The following is a 25,184-nucleotide window of genomic DNA, read 5'->3' on the forward strand; positions in this document are numbered from 1 at the left end:
TTTGAATAAGATAACACGAGCAGGCGGTTCACCTGATAGTAAGTGATTACCGCCGCCCATGAACAATGCAGCACCAGAGGAACCGCCAATGCGATCCCGGCCTTTCAGGAATTTGTTGTTCCGTCCCTTGAATAACCCCATGTTGTAATCTAATGGGGACAGATAGCAAAATAAAAGGCATATATTTCAAAATCACAGACATACACTTCAATTTCATTTATTTGTATATAAGTTCGCAATATTAATATTGCTTACATGTATTTGTACAATTTTACAATCTATATAGCTCTAGAAAGCCTTAATATAATATGTACAACTATCCAATATTTTTGTGATGGCTAAAAAAATCCTTGCCCAGCTGTGGGACGCCTAATTAAAGAGTTATTCAAAAACATCGCTCATTATTTCCAATTTTTCCTTAATAACCTCCATCTCCCGTGAGTCCTTCCATCCAATTTTCTCTTTGATGTCTTTCAAACTGCTCAATAGTTTAGGATCCATATGGTCCCCTATCAGTTCGGGGAGGGGCACTTTTAACGACTCAATTTTATCCTCACTCACGATCGTGATGTCTTGTTTGATCTCGCTGTGGTACCGTTTCAGATGACAATCCAACAAACATTTCCGTACAGACATGTACGGACAGTGCGTACATTTGAACGGCTTGATTCCGGTATGTATTGTTTCGTGACATAATAAACTTTCCTTTCTAGCTGCTCGGTAGTCACAGTAACTGCACTTAAGTCCGTTACCCAAATGCATCGTTGCGAAGTGTTTCTGTAACTCATACTTGTGCCTGCACGAGTACGGACATATCGTACATTTGTACGCATAGTGACACTTCTGATGCATAACGAACTGACATTTGAAGTTGGTAGTAAAACTACAAATGCCACAGAATAGTATCTTATCGGAGAGACTTCGTTTATTGTGCAACGCAATCTGATCCTTAGTTTTCGTAGAGAAGTCACAGTTTATACATTTATACGGCCGGTTCGTAGCACCAGTGTGGTGTCTCTGGAAATGACGTTGAACCGCAGCTTTAAACTTGGACATATAATTGCACATGTGGCATAGGAACGGCTTCTCCTTATCATCCGACTCCAGAACTTGGATGCTGTTCCAATCTAAGCAGTTTGGGTCTAGATTATACTGGTTCGGTGCCTGCTTGTGCTCATTAATATCACTAACTAGATGACCGGCTTTCTCTTCTGTTTCTAGCGATGCTTGTTCTAATTCTGGCTTATTGTTGAGAAAACCGTTGCCATAAATCTTATCATAATGGGAGACCTTGTGTTTTTTACTCTCGCACATATAAAAGGTCTCAAATTCACAATGCGTGCATTTTATTGGCTGCTCCTGTCTGCTTCTCTGTTTGTGAACGTTCAACCTCCAACGAACTAGAGTTGCAAAGTCACACATATCACACTTGTTAGCTCTTTCCGTGACCTCATTGTGAATTTTGGAGAGATGTCTCGTGATGTGACCTTCGAATTTAGTCACGAAAGGACATTTATCACATTTGTAGAACATTCCCTCGTTGTGGACTTTGCTGTGTTTGAGGAAGTTGTGTCGGTACGCGGTGGCGTAGTCACAATGCCTGCATTTGAACTGTTTCTCTAACTTGTGTTTCCGTTTGTGAGCATTCAGATTCCACTTGAAGTATGACGTGTATTCGCAGCTGTCACATTGGTGGAGAGGCATGGTCTGCTTCTGTTCATCGGTGAGGGTCCTGGGTTCTCGCTCCGTGTGCTTGATGGTGATGTGTCGCTGCAGAGCTGTGGTGTACTTGGTAGTGTAGGGGCACTGGTCGCAGGCGAAGGGCTTGGAGTCGCTGTGGCCGGCGACATGGGCCTGCAAACAGTTCTTGTATGCGGTGGTGTAGTCACATTCGGGGCAGTTGAGAATTTTGTTTGACTTTTTTCTCTTGTACTTTTTCTTATTTTTCGAAGATCTGTAAACAAAAATTTAATTGTAAAGCTATAGCCTATTGATTAGATAAAAAAAGATTTGTTTTATGTACCCAACTTATGGCCTTTTGAAACAGAAAAGGGGATTTTAATAAGAGTTACCTTATGCTTATCAAAAGGTTGGCTGAGTTATATCCATATCCATACTAATCCATACTAATATTATAAATGTGAAAGTGTGTCTGTCTGTCTGTCTGCTAGCTTTTCACGGCTCAACCATTCAACCCATGTTAACTAAATTTGGTACAGAGATAGCTTGCATGCCGGGGAAGGACATTTTATCACGGAAAATTAAAGTTCTAGTGGGATTTCAAAAAGCTAAATCCATGCGAACAAGTCGCGGGCATCATCTAGTCTAGTATTAAATAAAATTTAAAATTCATGAGTTTTCCACATGCTTTCAAGAAAACCTTATCAAGATACCTGCATAATATATTGGGGGGAAAACTACAGTTTTAGTCCACCAACACACATAGAAGCTCTAAACTTCTTTTGCCTTCTTGATCTAACATGTTCAAGTTTAGTCTATAAGTGACCCCTTAACTACAGCTGCTGCGAAGTCTAAAAACCCAAACATGGTTGCCAACTGCTTAAAAAAAATACAATACAATGGAATCTAACAGCTAGAAGTAAGCCTATAATATAAAAGGAAAAGGATCTATCAATGCACAGCTCAAACTGCTAGAGGGATCAGGTTGAAGTTTGGCATGTAGATAGCTATTATGACGTTGACATCCTCTAAGAAAGGATTTTTGAAAATTCAACCTCTAAGGGGGTATAATATGGGTTTGAAATTTGTGTTGTACACATAGACAAAGTTGTGGGCATAAGCTAGTCTGAAATAAACATTGGGGCTGATTCTCTTGTACACAATCTCTATACTAAATTAACAGGTCTAAATCTAGTGCTATCCTTTTCCACAAGCAACATTATGAAAGGGATAGCAATAGATTTAAACCTGTTAATTTAGTATATAACTAGCTTATGCTCGCGACTTCGTCCGCGTGGACTACAAAATTTCAAAACCCTATTTCACCCCCTTAGGAGTTGAATTTTCAAAAATCCTTTCTTAGCGGATGCCTACGTCATAATAGCTATCTGCATGCCAAATTTCAGTCCGATCCGTCCAGTAGTTTGAGCTGTGCGTTGATAGATCAGTCAGTCAGTCAGTCAGTCAGTCAGATTTATTATATATTAGGATGTCTGACCATTTTGTAAATATCAATATGTGACAGATTGGAATATAGATACTATAGGGGTTAATAATTTCATTTGCATACTTTTTGTGGCGACCGGCGCTATCACTGGTTTCATCCCCGTCCACCTCCACTTTGACCCACACACTGGCAAACATGCTCATCATGTCCGCATCCTGCTCCTCCGTGTGAACTATCGTGTCTTCTTCCTCCGACTCCGTCTCCACTTTGCTGACATTTTCAGCCACTTGGTCATCCATTTTGTTATCCTGGAAACAAGAAGTTATTTAAAACTGACAATACCTTGTATGGCAATGCACTTTCCTACAGCACAAGAAGCTAATGTTGACTGACAAACCAATAGCGCGGCAGCACAGACATCTCACTTCGTAACTCAGTCTTAGGTATTTTACCTGATAGCAGGTATTATATCCTTTTAAAATATAACCTTAGTGACATTTCACAAGGGCATTCTATTGCTGTCAGAATCATTAAAATCGGCCTACGCTTTCTGCTTCGAGAGCGCCACTAATGTACAAACAAACTTATATACAAACATACGAACTGATACACATACGTATTAGACTGATTAACACACTACACCACTCTGCGTCGCACAGTTAAGTAGAAACCAGGAAAATAACATAACAAAGGTACCTACCACAAAGCAAGTCGCTTTTTATTTGCCGCTTTACTTACCTACTGGGACTATTTTTGGAATTGAAGAAACTAAAAATATCTGCCTTTAGACGTTCTATTACCTATATCAATATGTTATGTGGCCACTAAGATATTTGCATAATAATTCGAACATGATTTTACTGTATTATTTACAAAACAAAGCCAAATAAAAACAGTTTTTTTCACAAATCGTCTTCCAAAAAAATCAATTATTATTATTGCTATGCTGCGTTCCGAAACGAAGTCATCAAAACAAAAATTAAAAACAGTCAAACAACGTATTCTAAAAAGAAATAAAGGAGTTTTATACACAAAATAAAAGGAGTTTTTATTATATTCTTTCGTAAAAAATTTAATCAATTTTATTCCTGAACCTCAAAGTTTTTTAGTTTTTCTGAACTGACGAGATTCCACGTTTGGATTATAAACGTAGGTACCTACCTAGTGATTATCATAGAGATACCTAGTATACATCATAGAGATAGTATACTATTCTCTTTGGTTTGGATCATAGATTATCTACTATATAGTTTGGATACTCGTACGTACCACAGAGTACTTTTTACATATCGACCAGAAATAAAAGCTCGTACCGTAAACAACGAATCGATACATTGACCGAATCCCAGAATATGTTATAAACATCGACATAACTACGAAGTACCTAGTACCTTAGATGAATGATTACCTATACTATCTCTATGAGTAGGTAGTACTTAGAAATTCTTTGACTGAGACTGACTGACATACAGGGCCGTAGGTACAATAAATAAAAAAGAAAAAATTACTGGTCAGTGGTCTGTGTTTTAAACACTAAAAATGACTAAAATTTACTCTGTGACCAAAGAAATTGATCACAGACCAATAATTGTATATGGTTCCGTCATGGTTGTGATGGTTCCGTCATGTACTCTGTGGTTCCGTCGATCAAAATCAAAAACAAAAATCAGCTGATTTTTTCGCATCGCTTTTCGCTTTTCGTCTAAATAAAGTGATAAAAATAGTGTACCTACCGAAATAAAAAAAAAATGTACACAGAAGTGGACGTTTTTGTAAGCAATTTTACACTTATCGATCCCGAAATATATCAACTGTGGATTGATGGATGTTCGTGTGAGTAACTTATTTCTATCTTAAAAATAGCAGTGGTTCTAATTGCTTTCGGAAAATGCTATACACATCACATCTCAAAGTATTCATACTTCAATAAAATATGATTTTTATCGAACTTTACAGCCAGCGAAGCTGTATCGACCCTGCACCAGAGGTCTATTGCCAAGCAGACAGGGGCCACTGTAGAGCTCATTGCTAGCGATGTATTGGACCATTACAGGTACAACAATATTTATTACTAGCTTATCAGCTTACTTCGTCAGTGTGGACTACACTAATTTCAAACCTCTATTTCACCCCCTTAGGGGTTGAATTTTCAAAAATCCTTTCGTAGTGGAAGCCTACATCATAATAGCTATCTGCATGCCAAATTTCAGCCTGATCTGTCCAGTAGTTTGAGCTGTGCGTTGATAGATTAGTCAGTCAGTCAGTCAGTCACCTTTTCCTTTTATATATTTAACGGATTTTTCGCATACTAAGCGCGTGTTTTGACGTTTTTTTTTATTTTATTTTTCTTTATTTTTATTTCCACACAAAAAGAAAAAAACACTTACAATATTGGTTTCTTCGTGCTCGTAAGCACTTGTTGGCTTGTCTGAGCACTGCACATTCCTCTGTAGTTAATACTTAGTCTAATATTCTAGGTAGGTATGTGTAACTATTATGAACAAATTTAGGTAGGTAGTTTTAAAATAAAATATGTCCGCGTATACAAGCTTCAATTTCTGCATACGAGTTGGACCTCGCCACGCCAAAATGTACCATGCCACACAGCATCGATCTCGATAAACTGGCTTGACGGTATATAGCGATAAAAGTCATTCTCCCGAGACCAACGTAATGCGGCCCGATTGATAAAAATATACTGACTTGACTAGTTGTCAAACACCAAATTATTGTTCTCAGTTTTGTGTACTAAGAATAATAAAAAACACCCCTTGAGAACATTATGGAGAACTCTCAGGCATGCAGGTTTCCTCACGATTTTCCTTCACCATTAAAGCAAGTGATATTTAATTAATTAATCAAAACGCAAAATGCAAAAAACAAACCCCCAACCTCCGATTAGAAGGCGGACATACTGAACACTAGCTATCACAGCTTATTATTTATTGATTGGTACTTAACTCTGTTGCTTTGTACTTTTCCAGAACGTTTGCCCTACTGGAGCGACTCTTGACGGTTCCATCCAAATTGTCCGAGCAAATGATCTTCCAAATTGATGAACCCACCAAGCACATGCTCATTGAAAAGTAAGTCAATAAATCAGTATCCTTATTATAAATGCGAAATTGTCCATTTTTAGTTTAGAAATTGGTATCATTTATGCAATCGCAAGTCTCAAATACGTGGAAATGATGCCATATTGATATTTTCAGATATTACGACTTAGATGATGCGGTAATACGAGAACTTTTGGGTCGCAAGCTGTCATCACGTCACAGGAAAGACCTAGATGAGGTATGTACATATCTAAATCTAAATACTAGATGATGCCCGCGACTTCGTGCGCGTGGATTTAGGGTTTTTAAAATCCCGTGGGAACTTTTTAATTTTCCAATATCAAAAGTAGCCTATGTCCTTCTACGGGATGCAAGGTATCACTATACCAAATTTCATCAAAATCGGTTAAACGGATGGGCCGTGAAAAGCTAGCAAACAGACAGACAGGCAGACACACTTTCGCATTTATAATATTAGTATATGGATATAAAAGGAAAAGGTGACTGACTGAGTGACTGATTTATCAACAGCTCAAACTACTGGATGAATGCTGAAATTTGGCATGCAAATAGTTATTATGACGTAGGCATCTGCTAAGAAAGGATTTTTGAAAATTCAACCCCTAAGGGGGTGAAATCGGGGGTTGAAATTTGTGTAATCCACGCGGACGAAGTCGCGAGCATAAGCTAGTCACTCATAATTATGCAGTTATATCGTCATCATCATCAACAACCGATAGACGTCCACTGCTGGTTTAAGTTCTTGTTTTTGAACTTTTATTTAGATTTATGTTCAAATGTGTTCAAATTGCCTGAAATAAATGACTATTTATTTATATGGACTTCCACACTCCAGTCTTGCGCCTCCTGAGTTTTCTAACGCGAAGTTGCCATTCAAGCAACTGATATTTAAAGGCAAACCATAATAATCAAATGTTTTTATAATTTTTTAAATCTCACATTCGTATTCATAGATGGCGCCACTGTACAATTACTCCGCGCCGTCATATTTCGTTCTCCGCTACTATAGGTGCTAGTAGTAAAGTAGTATGTTCTAACTTTGCGCAGAGGCAATATCGTAACCAATGAGGTTAATCCGAGGTGCGATTATTGCTAGTTGAAAACTTTACCAATACCCCGCCAAGTGGTCGTGAAACACCGACCGCTACGGCAATTTTTGTACGGCTGTAAAGGCCTAATAATTACTTATTACTCCATGATCAGTATGATCATCTTCATTCATTGCAGGCTTCTTAATTTACGTCATGGCGTCGATTCTGATGTCTTTCTCTAAAGTCTAAACTAATTTTAGAAAAGGACGGAAAATTAACTGTAAAATATTGTATTCTAAATTTTAGTGCTTTATAAATTTAAACACTATTTGAGCATAATGTGTAATATATAGCCCAAAAATAGGGCGAAACCCCTAATGCCGGGGTTAAATTTACGGGAAACGCTGTTGATAAACGCGTGGCCGTTAACCACGACCAAAGCTTTACGATTTTGTTAGTTATATTTTGTTAAGTAGGTATATCTATATTTTTCTTTAAATTTAAATTCCTTTACATATTTAACTATTTTATTTTTACCTACTGTTAATTATTTGTCAAGTTACTCTGTACGTTATTAAGTCTGTCTGTTAATCTATACTTTAATCTGTTAGTCTGTAAGTTAGTGCATGTTAGTTTATAAGTAAAGTTTTCACCTGTAATTGACGACCATACTGTTTATTGTATGTATTTAAATGTGCGGTCTTTTATGTATGGAAGTTGTCGGTGATAAATAAATTAAAAAAAAAAAAAAAAAGCGATAATTTAAACAACGTAACCGCGCCGTATGGATATTTTTATTAGGTTTTGCCCGCGATTTCGTCCGTGAGACATAATTATGCTACCTCCAGGTGGCCGAGCGATCAGGCGCCCCTCTGCGCTGCTGCCGGCGCCAGTTCGACAACGTGCGGCGTGTGTTCAAGGCGGTGGAAGAGATGCCGGGGAACGTGGTAGCCAACATACGCTCCACGTTCCTGATCTCGGAGCCGCTCGCCAAGTAATATCATGATTTTATGCTCGTCACGGGGTTTGACTGTTCTAAGCTTGTCTTCCCTTCTCTTATTACATTAGTAAGAAAAGGATGCGAATACAGTGCGACAAGGCTATCTTGGCGCACGCTGAAAATCGGAACTAACGTTGCTGTCAAGTGTCCCCTTTGTTCTTATTTCAATATTCTAAGCCTTTGTTCTCCAACAGCGCCCCCCTGTCAATGTCATTCAAGTGCCAAGAGAGCCTTGTCGCACTGTAGTCTAAAATTTAGTTGCGATTGCAAAATCAATGGCGTCGATTCTGATGTTTTTCTCTAAACTAAATTCTGTATCTGTATCTTTTTCTTATTAATAAATTTAGTAAAAAAGGACGGAAAATGAATTTTGAATTTTTAGTGCACTCTACTTTACACAATAGGCTCATGACTGGCAAATATGAAAAAAATGAAACTGATGCAACTCTAAAATTTAGTTACGATCAAAATCACTGGCGACGATTCTGTTGTCTTTCTCTACAGTAAATTTAGAATATATGCATCTTTTTCTTTTTAATATTGCTAAAAAAGGACAGAACATGAACTTTCCATTTAAAGACGCTATATTTTAGCGCACGCTACAAATTTAAACAATAGGATCACCAGTGGCAGCTAAAGTCACGAAGTTTGACGGCTCTAAATTAAATTTAAAACACTCAAACTGTGTCTGTCCTTTTCATATTATATTAGTAAGAAGAGGATGCGAATACTCTAAAATTTAGTTGTGCTCAGAATCAGTACCACTGACAATGTAATAAGAAAAAGAAACGTACATTGTAGGTATCTAATTATAATTAATTTTCCGAACTAGCTTATGCCTCTATGCGACTCCGTTTGCGTGGACTACACAAATTTCGAACCCCTATTTCACCCTTAGGGGTTGATTTTTCAAAAATCCTTTCTTAGTGGATGTCTACGTCATAATAGCTATCTGCATGCCAAATTTCAGCCCGATCGGTCCAGTAGTTTGCGCTTTGCGTTAATAGATCAGTCAGTCAGTCAGGTTTTCCTTTTATATATATAAAGATAAATAATTTGACTTTTTTAGCGTTTAAACTACCGTGAGTGATTTCCATTATAAATACTATCTGTCCCGGCTGTCCGGGTTTGGTGTTCGGCGTTCGCAGTCAAAACCGCGGCGCGTGCGCGGACGGACTCCCTTGAAAAAGGACCCCGTATGGGTTCGAAACTAGTCGGGCTAACGTCGACCACACACGTGAGTAAAGCCGGGACAGATAGTATTTATAATTTGACTTTATATTTGTCGCAGAAAATACGGCGCGGTGGTGTTCATCGCGTGCATGAGGTTCGAGACGGCCAAGCGGAAACTGCAGTATTTATCCTTCAACGACTTCTACCATTGCGCACAGGTAACTTATTGATATAGTCAGTTAAACGTCGTTTTTTTAATAGAGATAGCGAGCAAACGAGCAGGCGGTCACCTGATGTTAAGTGATTACCGCCGCCCATGAACATTTGCAGCACCAGAGGAACCGCCAATGCGTTGCCGGCCTGTTAGGAATTTGTTGGTCCGCCCCTTGAATAACCCCATGTTGTAATCTAGTGGGAACACCGCCGATGGGAGTTGGTTCCACAGTTTGCACGTGCGTGGAAAGAAGGATCTGGCACAGCGGACGGTCGAAGTGCACCAGACACCTCCCTCACCACTTTCACCCTCACCACCTGGGGGTGGTGAGGGTGAAATTGTTCACGGTGGCGCGCGGTACGGTTGTAGAAAAAGGAGGGTGGAATGAGGTCAAAAAGCTCTTCAGCTCTTTTTTAGAATTTCGATATCTTCTGTAGATTATTAGTCAGTTTTTTATATATGTATCCGAAAAGTGTATTTTTAGTTGCAACAGTTATGGTATAGGGATGTGTATTTTTAGAAGAAAAAGAAGCACTTGACAAAAAATTACTGTTCCTCATTGGTCAATGATCTATCAGGCAATAATGGGCAGCTGGACATACAGCTGCACGGGGCCGGAGTACTACGACACTGAGATGGACCGCGAGTTTCTGCTGGAACTCCGGGAGCTGAGGATCCTGCTGGATAAGGAGAAGGAGCATAAGCAGTGAGTACCTCAATACCAGCTGATCTATCAGGCAATAATGGGCAGCTGGACATACAGCTGTACATACATATTATAATTTTCGTTGGAATAACATTAAATAGTAGTTATAATTGTCGTGGAGTAACATTTAATTATTGTGATATTTTCCTTTTGCAGTTTGATATGTATGCGTCTTAAGCCAAAACTCCTGGAAAAGTCGTATCAAGAATTGGAATTGAATTTCAGGTAAGCGTGAGCTCATTTTAAGCATGAAACATGGACCCGGTGATGACGCGAGCACCATTTATTTACTTGGCACACAAAAACTTGCATCAAAAAAAAAAAAAAAAATCTCATTTCTCTTTTGCCTCCTCATTTCTAATTCGAACCGCTATGATTTGGAACACTCTTTCAGCATCAGTTTTCCCCTCCAATTATAATATGGGTAGGTACCTTCAAGTCAAGAGTGAATAGGCATCTTCTAGACAATCGCGCTCCATCTGAGGCTGCATCATCACTTGCCATCAGGTCTGTACCCGTAGTACAAGATTCTACGTCTCACCAAACCAAACCAAATTCGAGAGTCGAAATACTTCCGCGTTACAGTAAACTGGATCTTAACTGCCTTGTTTTAAAGCTCAAGTTTGTCTACACATCTACAGCCAGCGCTCCAAGCGGAAACGTTGCGAAATTAAAATCAATGGCATTGAATATTTGACTTCAATTCAAGGCTCTTTAGGTCCATTTTACTTTGATGTTACTGTGTTTCGACTCTCGAATTCTAGCAACGTTTGGTGAGACGTAAAATCTTGTACTACGGGTACTGATTGCAGCCAAGCGCTAGTCTATAAATGAAAAAAAAAAAACTCGGAGATGGATTACTTTTTAATATCCCAGAAAACCATTCACTTTTTTGAAATTCCTTGGGGACGTTTTGGTTTTCCGGGATCAATATCGGCGGATGGGCCGTGAAAAGCTAAAAGATATACATAATATTTGCGCGCACTATATCTACTGTTTTTCAGCAATTCAATATCACTTGCTTTAATGGTCAAAGAAAACATTGTGAAGAAACTTGCATGTCTGAGAGTTAGTTCTTCATAATGTTCTCAAAGGTGTGTGAGTCTGCCAATCAACCATTTTGGCATTTTGAAAGTAGCGAAAGATGGGTTGAAATGATGGTGGTGATGACTGTCCCAGATTGTACACGCGCGCCTTGGTCGGCCTGGCGTGCAACTTGCATCGCGGCAGAGAACTGAGATCCCTGTTCATCGATTTACTCGAGAGGTAAGCATAACAAAGATTATGAGCATATATTATCGTATATAGTATAGTTTATACACACCCAAACACACGCACACACACACTTGCATACATACACACAACTATCACTAAGCAATCTACCGGTATAACATGTCCGGTCCGACCTTAGCGCACCAAATTGTAATAACATTTATTTAAGTTATTAGGAATGGGGAAGTCAACCCACTGTAATAAAAAATAAAATTCACTAGTACAGGGGTTGTCACGCGTCACGCGACCCATTCATAAGTTCTTAGTCAAAGTCAAAGTCAAATGATTTATTCAAAATAGGTAATAAATTACTCGTATTGATGGTCTGGTATGGTGTTAGATTTGTAAGATATGGTGGTGATAATTATTACGCAAACTTAAAACTAAAGCTACGAATTATAACTAATGGCCCCGATTCTCTAGTCTCTCTCTAAACTAAATTTAGAGTATCGGCATCCTTTTCTTTTTACAAATGCTAAAAAAGGAACGAAACATGACTTTCACATTTAAAGACTCTAAATTTTAGTACACAATACAAATTTAAACAGTAGGTTCGCGAGTGCGTGCTAAAATCACGGGTTTTACCATCTAAAAATTAAATTTAGAAATGTCAAACTGCTTCTGTCCTTTTCATATTACAATAGTAAGAAGAGGGCGCGAATACTCTAAAATTAGGTTGTGCTTAGAATCGGTGCCAATAACTATGTAACATTGTTAAGGGCATATATTGTTAAAGATTAAAATGAATAAATGAATAGTATATACATACAGAAAAACTTATCACTAAAAAATTTATATTTACAAAAAATTTACGCCGTCCAAATGGTCATTTATGGGCATTGTGCCCAAAACACTGGCGCTATTACCGCGCTGAACGGCAAGGCTGAATGAATAGTATTCGAGTAAAGTATTTTTTTATTGCATGACTAGCTGATCCCCGCGGCTTCGCCCGCGTAGATTTAGGTTTTTAAATATCCCGTATAGCCTATGTCACTCAGGAATAATGTAGCTTTCTACTGGTGAAAGAATTTTTAAAATCGGTTCAGTAGTTCTAAAGATTACCCCCTACAAACAAACTTAACGACATTACCTCTTTATATAATACTAGCTGATCCCCGCGGCTTCGCCCGCGTAGATTTAGGTTTTTAAATATCCCGTATAGCCTATGTCACTCAGGAATAATGTAGCTTTCTACTGGTGAAAGAATTTTTAAAATCGGTTCAGTAGTTCTAAAGATTACCCCCTACAAACAAACTTAACGACATTACCTCTTTATATAATACAACGGGCCGTGCAGCAGAAATCGTAATATTTTAATTTCGCCATAACTTCAAAACCAAACGTCCAATTTTAATCATTCAAAGACCAAATATTATCTCCATAAACTGTTCTTAGTGATGAAATCATTTATTTTGATAAGGATTAGGAATAGCATGAGTAAAATAAACGCGTTTAAATGTAGTCCAAAAAAAATTCAAGATTTTTAAATAAAAAAATGGTTGCTGTGCCTCACTCGACATAGATGGGTATAGTGTGTCGCGGACTTTTTTGTAGATATTTATAAGATCTACAATTAATTAGAACATTTTATGGTTCTATCTTTTATAGTTTAGGCAGCGTACGCAAAATAAGTAACTTTTCTGGTTGATTTTTTACACCTTGTGTCCGAAAAACCCAAATATCTTACGGAACCCTATTTTTTTTCCAAAATAAAATATAGCCTATGTTACTCGTGGATAATGTAGCTTTCGAATGGTGAAAGAATTTTTAAAATCGGTCCAGTAGTTTTTGAGCCTATTCAGTACAAACAAACAAACAAACAAAGTTTTCCTCTTATAATATTAGTGTAGATGTAGACAACGGGCCGTGCAGCAGAAATCGTAATATTTTAATTTCGCCATAACTTCAAAACCAAACGTCCAATTTTAATCATTCAAAGACCAAATATTATCTCCATAAACTGTTCTTAGTGATGAAATCATTTATTTTGATAAGGATTAATAGCATGAGTAAAATAAACGCGTTTAAATGTAGTCCAAAAAAAATTCAAGATTTTTAAATAAAAAAATGGTTGCTGTGCCTCACTCGACATAGATGGGTATAGTGTGTCGCGGACTTTTTTGTAGATATTTATAAGATCTACAATTAATTAGAACATTTTATGGTTCTATCTTTTATAGTTTAGGCAGCGTACGCAAAATAAGTAACTTTTCTGGTTGATTTTTTACACCTTGTGTCCGAAAAACCCAAATATCTTACGGAACCCTATTTTTTTCCAAAATAAAATATAGCCTATGTTACTCGTGGATAATGTAGCTTTCGAATGGTGAAAGAATTTTTAAAATCGGTCCAGTAGTTTTTGAGCCTATTCAGTACAAACAAACAAACAAACAAAGTTTTCCTCTTTATAATATTAGTGTAGATGTAGACAACGGGCCGTGCAGCAGAAATCGTAATATTTTAATTTCGCCATAACTTCAAAACCAAACGTCCAATTTTAATCATTCAAAGACCAAATATTATCTCCATAAACTGTTCTTAGTGATGAAATCATTTATTTTGATAAGGATTAATAGCATGAGTAAAATAAACGCGTTTAAATGTAGTCCAAAAAAAATTCAAGATTTTTAAATAAAAAAATGGTTGCTGTGCCTCACTCGACATAGATGGGTATAGTGTGTCGCGGACTTTTTTGTAGATATTTATAAGATCTACAATTAATTAGAACATTTTATGGTTCTATCTTTTATAGTTTAGGCAGCGTACGCAAAATAAGTAACTTTTCTGGTTGATTTTTTACACCTTGTGTCCGAAAAACCCAAATATCTTACGGAACCCTATTTTTTTCCAAAATAAAATATAGCCTATGTTACTCGTGGATAATGTAGCTTTCGAATGGTGAAAGAATTTTTAAAATCGGTCCAGTAGTTTTTGAGCCTATTCAGTACAAACAAACAAACAAACAAAGTTTTCCTCTTTATAATATTAGTGTAGATAAGCTTGCGCTTGACGACGATCGTCGTCATACTAGAGCCTGGTTAACCAAAGATGAGATTGGAAAAGCGCGGCGAATTAAAAAAAATTCAATATGGCAACTCTGAAATTAGTATGACAGACCTGGAATAACCTAATTTGATAGAACAGAAAAAAAAGTAATTCTAAAGTATACATAGCCCCAAAGTATAAGAAGAAGAAGAAGAAGAGAGGGCGCCTAAGTTACTAACTATTGCCTTGTTCCAGATGTGTGGAGCCCTTGCGCCTGGGCAGCTGGCCCAAAACGGACTTGGCTCAGTTCCTCTGCGCCTACGAACAATGCGCGCTGCAGATGGATGTACTCAGGTTAGTTGGTGAATTAAACCGGCCAAGTACGAGTCAGACTCGCGCACCGAGGGTTCCGTATTACAGTCGTATTTTTCGACATTTTGCACGATAAATCAAAAACTATGCACTAACTTGCAGATAATTATATCAAGTGGGGTATCATATGAAAGGGCTTCACTTGTGCATTCTAAAACAGATTTTTGTTTATTTTTATGCATGATGCATTCATGCATAAAAATAATCAAAAATCTGTTGCCCTTTCATATGATGCCCCACTTGGTATGGTAATCTTACTTTGAAAATACTTAATTATTTGTTTAAAACACATTTTTTTTTCTCGTGATATGACCACAAATTCGCGGTTTTCAGATTTTCTCCCTAGTGTTGGATATAAGACCTACCTACCTGCCAAATTTCATGATTCTAGGTCAACGGGTAGTACCCTGAAGGTTTCTTGACAGATAGACAACAAGGTGATCCTATAAGGGTTCCGTTTTTCCTTTTCGGGTGCGAAACCCTAAAAAAAGGTACTAATAACAAAGAGGTCATCTTGTCATGTAGCTTAATGTTTCAGGGAGGCGGACTTGAAGAACGTGTGGGAGCGGTACATGAGGGTGGTCAGCCAGTGCTTGTTGACTATGTACCATCTTTAGTTCAATAAACTAGCTATTTATCGAGTGTTTAATGTGGTTTTTGTTATTTAAACCTTATTCCCATTATTTTAAACCTTGGCGTAGATATAGGTTTTTAGAACTCTTTGATTTTCTGATTGGCGCTGATTCTGTTATCTTTCTCTAAACTAAAAGAGTATCTGCATGTTTTTCCTTTTAATATTGCTAAAACGGGACGGAACATGAATTTTACATTTGAAGATTCTAAATTTTAGTGGACGCTATTTTAAACAATAGGCTCGCGACTGGCAGCTAAAGTCACGAGGTTTGACAGCTCTAAATTAAATTTAAAACTCAAACTGTGTCTGCCCCTTTCATATTACATTAGTAAGAAGAGGATGCGAATACTCTATTTAGGTAACTATGCTAACTTGGAAGGGATATGTCTTAGGAGGTTGTCATAAAATGATCCTGAGTAAAAAATTAAAGACAATTTTTAAATAAAGTTTATTAAATATTTTCTTCGTCACTAAGTAAGTTACACAAGTAGAAACAAATCTGCATTTTCATCTCATTACATAACAATATTAATTTATAATTAATTAATTATCACAACACAAAAATAAGTAGGGGGAGTCCGGGAGAGTTTAGCAGGTAGGAGACATTAGCCACTGCTCATAGAATCTTTGTGGAACTAGATATTGCAACTTTTCCACACTTCATAGACTCCATAGGCGCCTCCCACCTCGCTCACGAGATACCATTACGATCGGCAGTTTGGTTTAGGAGTGAGAAGTAACTAAACATTTTCGTGCCGGTAAGTAAATTTTTTAAATTTTCGATATTTGATTTCTGTTTCTTACTGTGAATAGTTTCCAGTATATCATTCATATACATCGTAAGTGTAATTATCCTAGTAACATTTACGGCAGACAGCTTTTACTTAAGTGTCATAGTTTTTTATAAAAATGTAATAACTGACAGATTTGTGTGGGGTGGGAGACATTACCCTGGCGTCGGGAGGAGACTTTCCCCGGGTAATCTCGCCCGTTGTTTCTCCGGCAACAATATTTTTGTATTACCTCCAGATGTAACCACGATCGTCCTGCCTTCCTTCATTACCTTCATCATCTACTGTACAACGTCAGTCAGAGCCCTTAACATCAGCATGAGTATTCATGAATTAATCTGCGGCGTCTTGAGCCAATTCACCATCAATTTTGACGAAAGAAAAAATCTGAGCAACCAATTGCAATATTAAGACAATCAGAAGAGGTAGCTTCTACATCTCAAAATCTGGATGTGACAACGGTAGATTCTGATATTTACGACATAGGCCAAAAATAGTTGTACCACAAATGATTTGTTCAATTCCAAAGGCTGCTCCTTCGTCGTGGTAGACAGCCCAGAAAAACTAAAATTTAAAAAAAAAACGCCAGAAAGACTAGACCTAGATGATGATATAGATGATCATGCACCAAAAAATAAGAAAATTAAAATGACTTAAAAAACAAAAAGGTAAAGCAAAGAGAAAAAGACAATAAAAAGACCATTGAAAAAGACAAGTTTTACAGTCAAGTGACGGTTAGACAGACCCTGACGAAGAACCCAAGTATGAGTAGCTCTGATAGTCCATGGGAGATGATATTGATAATTAGTTTTGTTTCAGCTGTGGAGAAGAGAAAGTTATGGACATGAGACTTATGACCATAAAATCCGTTGGGACTGTCCAAATATGATAAAGACATGATGAGGAGCAGTTTATTTGTATTAATTGCTCCAATTAAAAAAGGAATTCTCATTTACTACAAAATACTATGTGTCATATTTTTATGATTAAATTTTTTTATAGAATTATAATTTGTAATGATTATTTTGCCTATTTTGTACCCGGGTAAAGGCTCCCCACTTGGGGGGTCAAGTCTCCCACCCAGGCGGGAGATATTAGCCGAATGTCACTTTGGTAGAAATCGTTAATTACTCATAAACTATTAATGATGTATCAAACTTTATTAAGAGAAAATATAGCTAAATAGTGCAGCTTAAGATACAATTTATAGAAAATAGCGATTTTTAAGTATATAAAGATTTATGAGCACTTTAGTGGAAGGCGGGTATACTCGCCCGGACTCCCCCTACTTAATAATTTATAAACACATTTTGTACATAATGTCGAATACAAGTTCTAAATATATAGTATAATGCATATATTTTAAGAATTCGCTCACAATATTTGCTCTACGTGTCAACTATCATGTCAAAAGTACGATTTTGACATATCACTATAACTTGTCCCCTGACGTTATATTGGCACCATTGCAAATCACACAATAATAAACCCTAAGATCTAAGGAATAAATTAAACAAAGAAATGGTGCCAACATGACAGCAGGGGACCAGTTATACTGAACGGACTGTAAGTAATCTTAGGGTAAATAGTTAGTACCTACTTTCGACAGCAATTTGTATCCCTCACTATATTTGTCTCTGTTGTTCTTGTGTTTAAAGTTTTAACGTCAAGCGATAAAGTCTGTATTAGTGTAAATTCGGTTTTAGTCGGCGTTAGGCTCAATTTACACTGAAATGGAAGCGACTTTCTAAAATATTACATAGCATATTGACCTATATCTCCACCTCGTAAAACAAAAATCCAAATGAAAAAGTCGCCGGAATGCGCGGGAATTCCCGCGACTTCACGGGAATTTTCTTTATCGGTAGAAACTTGTTTTACGTGGTGGAGATATAAATCAATATGCTATGTATTATTTAAGAAATTCGTTTCTCTTCCTTTTCAATGTAAATTGAGCCTTAAGGTATGATTCCGAACCACGCTGCACGCAGCAGCGCTGCCGCAACAGTGCTGTCACCAGCTGTCACGGCACTACTGGTCCCCATACAATCTTTATAAGCTTATATGACATTACATTCCGAGCTAGGCAGCAATGTCGCGGCAGCAATGTAGCGGAACATTGCTGCCTAGCTCGGAATGTAATGTCGTATAAGCTTATAGAGATTGTATGGGGACCAGTAGTGCCGCGACAGCTGTGTTGCGGCAGCGCTGCTGCGTGCAGCGTGGTTCGGAATCATACCTTTAGGTTGCACTTTTCTGCATAAAATAAAATTTGCCGATGAGATTAAGGCTGCAAATATAGAGCGCAATTTGACTTTGCTCAGACTTAATATTGAGTTAAAACGATTAGATTTATGTGAGACATATAGCTCTGTCTCGTTTTAACTCTGGTAGCGCAGTTAGACAAAATAGATAGGATAAAATATACAAGCCCAGCTGGATCTGTTTTTGTACAAATTACAATCCTCAGTCATTCGCCTCGTGTTCAGACTAGACGTGTTTTGCGATCACTACCATGAGATTGTCAATTTCAATTTACAGACAGTTCACTTTATTTGTCCCCTGATGTTATGTTGGCATCATTGCAAATCACACAATAACAAACCTTATGACCTAAGGAATAAAGCAAACAAAGCAATGGTGACAACATGACGGCAGGTGACAAGTTATATTGAACGTAGTGTAGTTATATAGCTTTGAGATTTCTGTACTAGGAAATCGGCACAAATTTCAATGCAATATGTACTCAAATAAGATTTTTCGTCACTTTCTTTGGTAATTTACATAAAAATGTAGGAATCCATATTAAAGATATTTTATGATCATATTTTTAAACAAATATTTAAAAAACTTATCAATAATTTTTTTGTAAAAAATAAGATTAATTTAATTTTCACTACTATGTAATGTTGCCATAATTTAGGTACAAAAATTTATCACACAATAAGGATTTTTGGTTTTAACCAAAGCATAACAGGTAAATAACAAATTAAATATAAATAAAATAGGAATCCATTGTCGATAACTTTTTAATAACGATCACTAAAACGACTAAATTTTTAGTAAGTACTACGTACGAAATGCAATTTTTTTTGGGTTATTTTTCAATTTTTTTTTGGGAATGTTATATTAACGTTACGCACAAATATCACGCTTCCTTTATTCTAGAAAATGCAACGAAAAACGTTATTCAAAAATTTACAAAAAACTTTAAATTTTTAATATTTCTCTATTTTTCAGTTTTTCTCTCTAATTAATTTTTGAGTGCAGTTGCACTTAATAAGTACATAATATATTATTTTAGTAGAGTGTTAAAACTAAATAAATAAATAGCTTCCCAATAACATACAGACTTACATCATGTCTCAGCATTCAAGGCACATTTTCACCTTGAAATCTTGTTAAAACTAAGCATTGGTGCCCAAAAATTTTAAACTACGTGCAAAAATCTATACTAACTAAAGATATGGACAAATCTAGTGATTCAGAGATTTGTCTGTGGCCTAGAGCAGGGTCCATTAGCAATAAAACTTGCAGAAGTCATTCTGCGATAAATTGCGGAATTCCAATGAAAAAGGCGTTGGGGGATGGGAAGTGTATAGAAGCGAAACTTCTACGCACGTTTCTGTGATCTAAATATGTAAAAGGAAAAGGTCTGACTGACTGACTGCCAGCTCGCCAACAAACTGGCTCACCAGTTTGGCGAGAGACAAAAAATGTATATATCTGGTATACTTGAATAAAAAAAAAATCTATCAACGCACAGCTCAAACTACTGGACGGAGCGAGCTGAAATTTGGCATGCAGTTAGCTATTATGACGTAGGCATCCGCTAAGAGAGGGTTTTTGAAAAATTCAACCCTTAAGCGGGTGAAATAGGGGTTTGAAATTTGTGTAGTCCACGCGGACGAAGGCGCGGGCATAAGCTAGTAGTATATATTATATTTTGTATTAAAAGTTACGTGAAGGATATATTAAAAAAATATTAAATTCGCGTTGTTCATGCATCTCACTCTCAAGCATGTTCCTCCCGTAAATGTTGACTGCAATAGCATGCTCTCTCAAATGACTTGGAGCGAGCACGGAGATGCCCAGCGGCCAAAAGCGCAACGCAGCTATGAAGCTTCACTTTAAAACTTGAAGAAATTGACTTGTATAGATAGTGCAAGTGGGTTGCCAGAGCTGATTTTTGCAACTTTTATTGCTAGTGGACGTAGCAAATAAATGATGATTTATAAAATATTTTTATAGGTAGGTACAATAATATTGCATGAGAGTAATATTATTTAATGATAATATGATTCGAGTATTAATTTAAATGATTTATTTTTGATTTTTAAAGGAATGTTTAAAAAAATTGTGCGTTAATACTGTTTTTAAAAGAACCGATAGACGTTAGGACGTTGTGACCCCGTACCGGAAACCGCAGCATTGGATTACCGCCCGGGTTCGGCCATAGTCTACCACGCTGGCCAAGTGCATTTGCAGACATTTATTTACATATTGTACATTATTTATGATTTTAAAAAACATGGATACAAATGTAGTACGTAATTTGTATTCGGACGAAGATTTTTTTACAATATTATTAAGTCGTTTTTTTTTAATTTAATTTTCAGTCAACATTTTGAATAAAGAATAGTTTAAAAAACTCGTCATAATTATTATGAGTTATATATTTTACATGATACGTTTTTGTCATATACATATTTAATAGTAAATATTTATTGAAAAATTGTAATTTTAAAGTTACGTCAAGGTACAGAATATGAATGATACTTTTTAAAAAACTCCACTTTTTCCTCTTAGTCTACGCTTTTTGACACTTCCATTCAGCTATATACAGAGTGTTCGATATCGATATTTTCTAAAAAAATTCCACTGTTTTGAGATGGTTAAAAAATTATGTCTTTAAACGACTATTTTTTAATTACCATTAAAACATTAAGGCGATATGGGATTGAAGGGGTGCTCTCAAAGACTAAGATCTATAGAGCGCACTTTGACTTTGCTCAGACTTAAGAAAACGTTAAAACAAGACAGCGCTATACCGCTGGCATAAATCTGTCTCATTTTAACTGAAACTTAAGTCTAAGCAAAGTCAAAGTGCGCTCTATAAATTTCAACCTAAGACGCGTTGCGGGCGACTGACGGGAGCGGGAGTCTAGGCCGCCCGAGCGCTAATTTGTCGTACAGAATCTCTTTCACACAATGTGTATTTCTATTGCCGCTGTAACAACAAATAATAAAAATTTCAAAATGGCCGCCATGAAAATTTAAAAAAAAATTAAATAGTGTTCTATCTTGTTTAATGGTACGAAATCCTTGTAATAAATGCCCCTGCAAATTAAGATTCTTGTATCTTGTTAAAGCAGATTTTTTATGGTAATTAAAAATTAGTCGTGTAAACAGTGGGGCCGATTCTCTTGTACGCAATCTCTAAACTAAAATGACACGTCTAAATCTATTGCTATCCCTGTCATAATGTTGGTTGTGAAAAAGAATAGCAATAAATTTTCGACCCGTTAATTTAGTTTATTTTACAGATTGTGTACAAGAGAATCGGTAAAAAATCCGTAAAAAATCACCGAAACAACACAGCTTTTTTCAAGTCCACTTCACTTAACAAGTCACGATCACAGTTGGTCTCGCTCGCACGCCTCGTGTAAGACAAGGACTTACGCTACCTCGCCGGCGACTCATATGTCGACCTCGCAGATTTTCCTCTTCTGTGGGAAGCCGAATTTGTCCTTTTTCACCATTTCCTGTTTTAATCGCATGTAGTGCTCCAGCCTGCAGAGCGCGAATTCCTGTAAATAAAAACATTTCAGTTTATTACACGGTGTTTTAGGGTTTCGTACCCGAAAAGTGCCAATGGCACCGATTCCGTTGTCTTTCTCTAAACTAAATTTAGAGTATCTGCATCCTTTTCTTTTTAACAATGCTAAAAAGGGACAGAACATGAACTTTACATTTTAGTGCACGCTACAAATTTAAACAGTAGGCTCGCGACTGTGCGCTAAAATCACGGGTTTTACCATCTAAAAATTAAATTTAAAACTGTCAAACTGCGTCTGTCCTTTTCATATTACATTAGTAAGAAGAGGATGCGAATACTCTAAAATTAGATTGTGCTCAGAATCAGTATCAATGTTCATTCACAAATTAAACTAAAATGGCACGTCAAAATCTATCCCTTTCATAATGTTGCTTGCGGAAAAGGATATCACTAGATTTAGAAGTGTTAATTTAGTTTAGTTTAGAGGAAGAATCTGTACTTTTGAGAGATCTGAGAAATTCTGGTTACACGCTGTTTATAGGTTTATGGTCTTACCCAATATCCAAAAGGAATCTGGCTCTTGGATGCGTTGACGATGGACCATAGACACCAGAGCAGATGTGTGGCCAGCGTGAAGGCCTCCACTTCGCACAACAACTGGTTGACCTCGTCTATGGACGGCTCGGGGACGTGGTTCTTGTCGTCGGACAAGTTGGTGTGGTAATGTTTCAGGTACTCCTTGATGAAAATCTCCTGAAAAGCGAAATCAAATTTGAATATATTTTGTAATTTTTGCGCAATTTGAGGACCTTGAAATAAAAATTAAAAAATTAATTCGATTACCTAATTATTTCACATTAATTCATGGTCAATATGTAGCTGTAACAATTTGAGAAGTTAACTTTCTCTTAAATCTTAAAAAAAATTTAAACATTGTAATGGTGTCATAAATAAATTATTTAAGGAAAAAACATTAGATAAAATTAAATAAGAATTTTGAGTTTTGCACTGATTGATTTGAGGTTTAATTAATAATAATATTGCTAAGCATAATTAGTTATCTATATTAACAAATCTGTATGTAAGCGTCGAGCACAACTTTTTGTGTAACAACTCGTTCGTTCGATTTAGAGTTAATTGCCAACATAACTATACAGAAAAGTGCTACCAATTGGCCGACACTCTCTCGCTATTGGCTAGAATGTTGCAGCCAGAATGCAGTAAAATCGGCCAGTTACAACAATTGGGTATTTCCCTACTTTTGAATTTCATAAATATGATTACTTTATTACTATATTATTACTTTAGTAAGGTAAGGTGTGACGTCAAAATGCTATATCGCTATCTCTGTCTAATCAGAAATATTTAAATGCTTATAACTTTTTTGTTATTTGATCGATTGAATTAGTTTTTTTCAGTTTACGTCATTATTTTTATCCTAGTCCATACTAATATTATAAATGCGAAAGTGTGTCTGTCTGTCTGTCTGCTAGCTTTTCACGGCCCACAACAGTTTAACCGATTTTGACGAAATTTGGTACAGAGACAGCTTGAATCCCGGGGAAGGACATAGGCTACTTTTTATCCCGGAAAAACAAAGAGTTCCCACGGGATTTTTGAAAACTAAATCCACGCGGACGAAGTCGCGGGCATTCTCTAGTTTATAATGAAGTAATAAAAAAATTGGAGTCAAATACCCAATTGCCATCACAGCAATCACATGCTAGATAGGAGTGTAGAGTAGATTTAGTTGACATTTGATAGAGCACGAAAATTGCAGTGAACAAGTTTATTTACGCAAAAACTTACACTCGTGACTCGGAACAGAAAATCGTGAAAAAAAATATAAACTTTTATCCTCTATGAATATCCATTGCGAAGTTTACCGCCATGTAACCATAGACAGCGATATTTTCCCTGTCATGTCTGTGCTCTATGGTGTTTGCCCTATGGTCCACTGTGGCGGCCATTTTTAGCGGGAGCTATAAACCAAGCATAAACAAACACAAGCTGCGTAGTGGTTGTCATTTTCGCGCCTCTTTATTTATTAGTTATGTCAATTATCTGCGTTTTTTTTTGGATTTTTTGACTGAACTTTCTCTAAACTAAATTTAGAGTATCTGCATCTTTTTCTTTTTAATAATGCTAAAAAAGGACAGAACATGAATTTACATTTAAAGACTAAATTTTAGTGCACGCTACAAATTTAAACAATAAGTTCGCGACTGGCAGCTAAAGTCACGAGGTTTGACAGCTCTAAATTAAATTTAACACTGTCAAACTGTGTCTGTCCTTTTCATATTACATTTTTAAGAAGAGGATGCGAATACTCTAAAATTTAGGTGTGATCAGTACCATTGTCACATTAGTGAATTAAGTTAGTGGGAAGTGTCAAGCCATGCGTTTGAATGAGGATACCAACGCATGAACTTAATCCAAAGAATTGTTTTTAATTTTGCGTGAACATATTCAGGCAAACATTTTAATTATTCTGATAAAACCCTTTTATTGAACGGAATCAGTCCTTTTTTGACATAACTAATAATTTCGAATTTTTAAATATAATATGATAGTGACGTCGCAATAGTTAAGTGATTACTTATTATTCCCAAATACTATTACCTCTTTCAAATACCAATACCTGTAGTATTTCTTTTGCTCTTGTATCACTCGTCCATCACAGCATAATATTGGCACCGATTCTAAGCACAACCTAATTTTAGAGTATTCGCACCCTCTTCTTACTATTGTAATATGAAAAGGACAGAAGCAGTTTGACATTTCTAAATTTAATTTTTAGATGGTAAAACCCGTGATTTTAGCACGCACTCGCGAACCTACTGTTTAAATTTGTATTGTGCACTAAAATTTAGAGTCTTTAAATGTGAAAGTCATGTTCCGTTCCTTTTTTAGCATTAGTAAAAAGAAAAGGATTCAGATACTCTAAATTTAGTTTAGAGAGAGACTAGAGAATTGGGGCCATTGTATATTAAATTTTTGAAAAGAGCAGTTGCCAAGTTTGT

The 25,184-nt window shown here is 36.6% G+C and overlaps 3 protein-coding genes and 1 non-coding gene across 7 annotated transcripts in view; 2 read left to right on the top strand and 2 right to left on the bottom strand.

The window, feature by feature from the left end:
- Positions 1 to 180: 180 nt before the first annotated feature.
- On the bottom strand, positions 181 to 4,081 carry LOC117985488 (zinc finger protein 761-like). 3 transcript variants are annotated; one of them, XM_069500846.1, is made up of 3 exons: positions 3,870 to 4,081; positions 3,251 to 3,435; positions 181 to 1,954 (listed from the first exon to the last, which is right to left on the bottom strand). In XM_069500846.1, the coding sequence occupies exons 2-3, from the start codon at positions 3,424 to 3,426 to the stop codon at positions 382 to 384; spliced, it is 1,749 nt and encodes a 582-aa protein (XP_069356947.1). In that variant the 5' UTR covers positions 3,427 to 3,435; positions 3,870 to 4,081; the 3' UTR covers positions 181 to 381. The 3 variants fall into 3 exon arrangements, with proteins under 3 accessions (XP_069356947.1, XP_069356946.1, XP_069356948.1); XM_069500845.1 differs by having other exon boundaries at positions 3,866 to 4,080; XM_069500847.1 differs by having other exon boundaries at positions 3,928 to 4,064.
- A 665-nt stretch (positions 4,082 to 4,746) lies between these two features.
- Fibp (acidic fibroblast growth factor intracellular-binding protein) lies at positions 4,747 to 15,606 on the top strand. The gene is made up of 11 exons (XM_034972239.2): positions 4,747 to 4,960; positions 5,084 to 5,180; positions 6,112 to 6,213; positions 6,340 to 6,421; positions 8,084 to 8,229; positions 9,527 to 9,626; positions 10,201 to 10,328; positions 10,485 to 10,553; positions 11,508 to 11,594; positions 14,841 to 14,939; positions 15,496 to 15,606. Exons 1-11 carry the CDS (start codon positions 4,876 to 4,878, stop codon positions 15,572 to 15,574), a joined length of 1,074 nt encoding a protein of 357 aa, XP_034828130.1. The 5' UTR covers positions 4,747 to 4,875; the 3' UTR covers positions 15,575 to 15,606.
- LOC117985657 (U4 spliceosomal RNA) lies at positions 7,240 to 7,378 on the top strand. The gene has a single exon (XR_004674022.1). It is a non-coding gene; the product is annotated as a U4 spliceosomal RNA (small nuclear RNA).
- Positions 15,607 to 19,686: 4,080 nt separating the features above from the next.
- LOC117985492 (choline/ethanolamine kinase) overlaps positions 19,687 to 25,184 on the bottom strand; it is a 29,434-nt gene continuing 23,936 nt past the window's right edge. For both annotated transcript variants that reach the window (XM_034972238.2, XM_069500851.1), the window contains exons 8-9: positions 22,717 to 22,914; positions 19,687 to 22,192 (exon numbers count right to left, since the gene is read on the bottom strand). In XM_034972238.2, the coding sequence (XP_034828129.1) occupies positions 22,082 to 22,192; positions 22,717 to 22,914 (309 nt within the window). In that variant the 3' untranslated portion in view covers positions 19,687 to 22,081. The remainder of the gene's footprint in view (positions 22,193 to 22,716; positions 22,915 to 25,184) is intronic.

Source organism: Maniola hyperantus, chromosome 9, assembly GCF_902806685.2.
Source record: "Maniola hyperantus chromosome 9, iAphHyp1.2, whole genome shotgun sequence".
NCBI classification, from domain to species: Eukaryota; Metazoa; Arthropoda; class Insecta; order Lepidoptera; family Nymphalidae; genus Maniola; species Maniola hyperantus.

What these genes read in the sequence shown, in the direction of transcription:
- LOC117985488 (XM_069500846.1), bottom strand. Translation starts at nt 3,426, where the DNA reads ATGGATGACCAAGTGGCTGAAAATGTCAGCAAAGTGGAGACGGAGTCG. An exon ending in AGCGCCGGTCGCCACAAAAA is followed by an intron (nt 1,955 to 3,250) that starts GTATGCAAATGA and finishes TTTTGTTTACAG; the next exon opens with ATCTTCGAAAAATAAGAAAA.
- Fibp (XM_034972239.2), top strand. Translation starts at nt 4,876, where the DNA reads ATGTACACAGAAGTGGACGTTTTTGTAAGCAATTTTACACTTATCGAT. An exon ending in GAATTGGAATTGAATTTCAG is followed by an intron (nt 10,554 to 11,507) that starts GTAAGCGTGAGC and finishes TGACTGTCCCAG; the next exon opens with ATTGTACACGCGCGCCTTGG. An exon ending in TTCATCGATTTACTCGAGAG is followed by an intron (nt 11,595 to 14,840) that starts GTAAGCATAACA and finishes GCCTTGTTCCAG; the next exon opens with ATGTGTGGAGCCCTTGCGCC.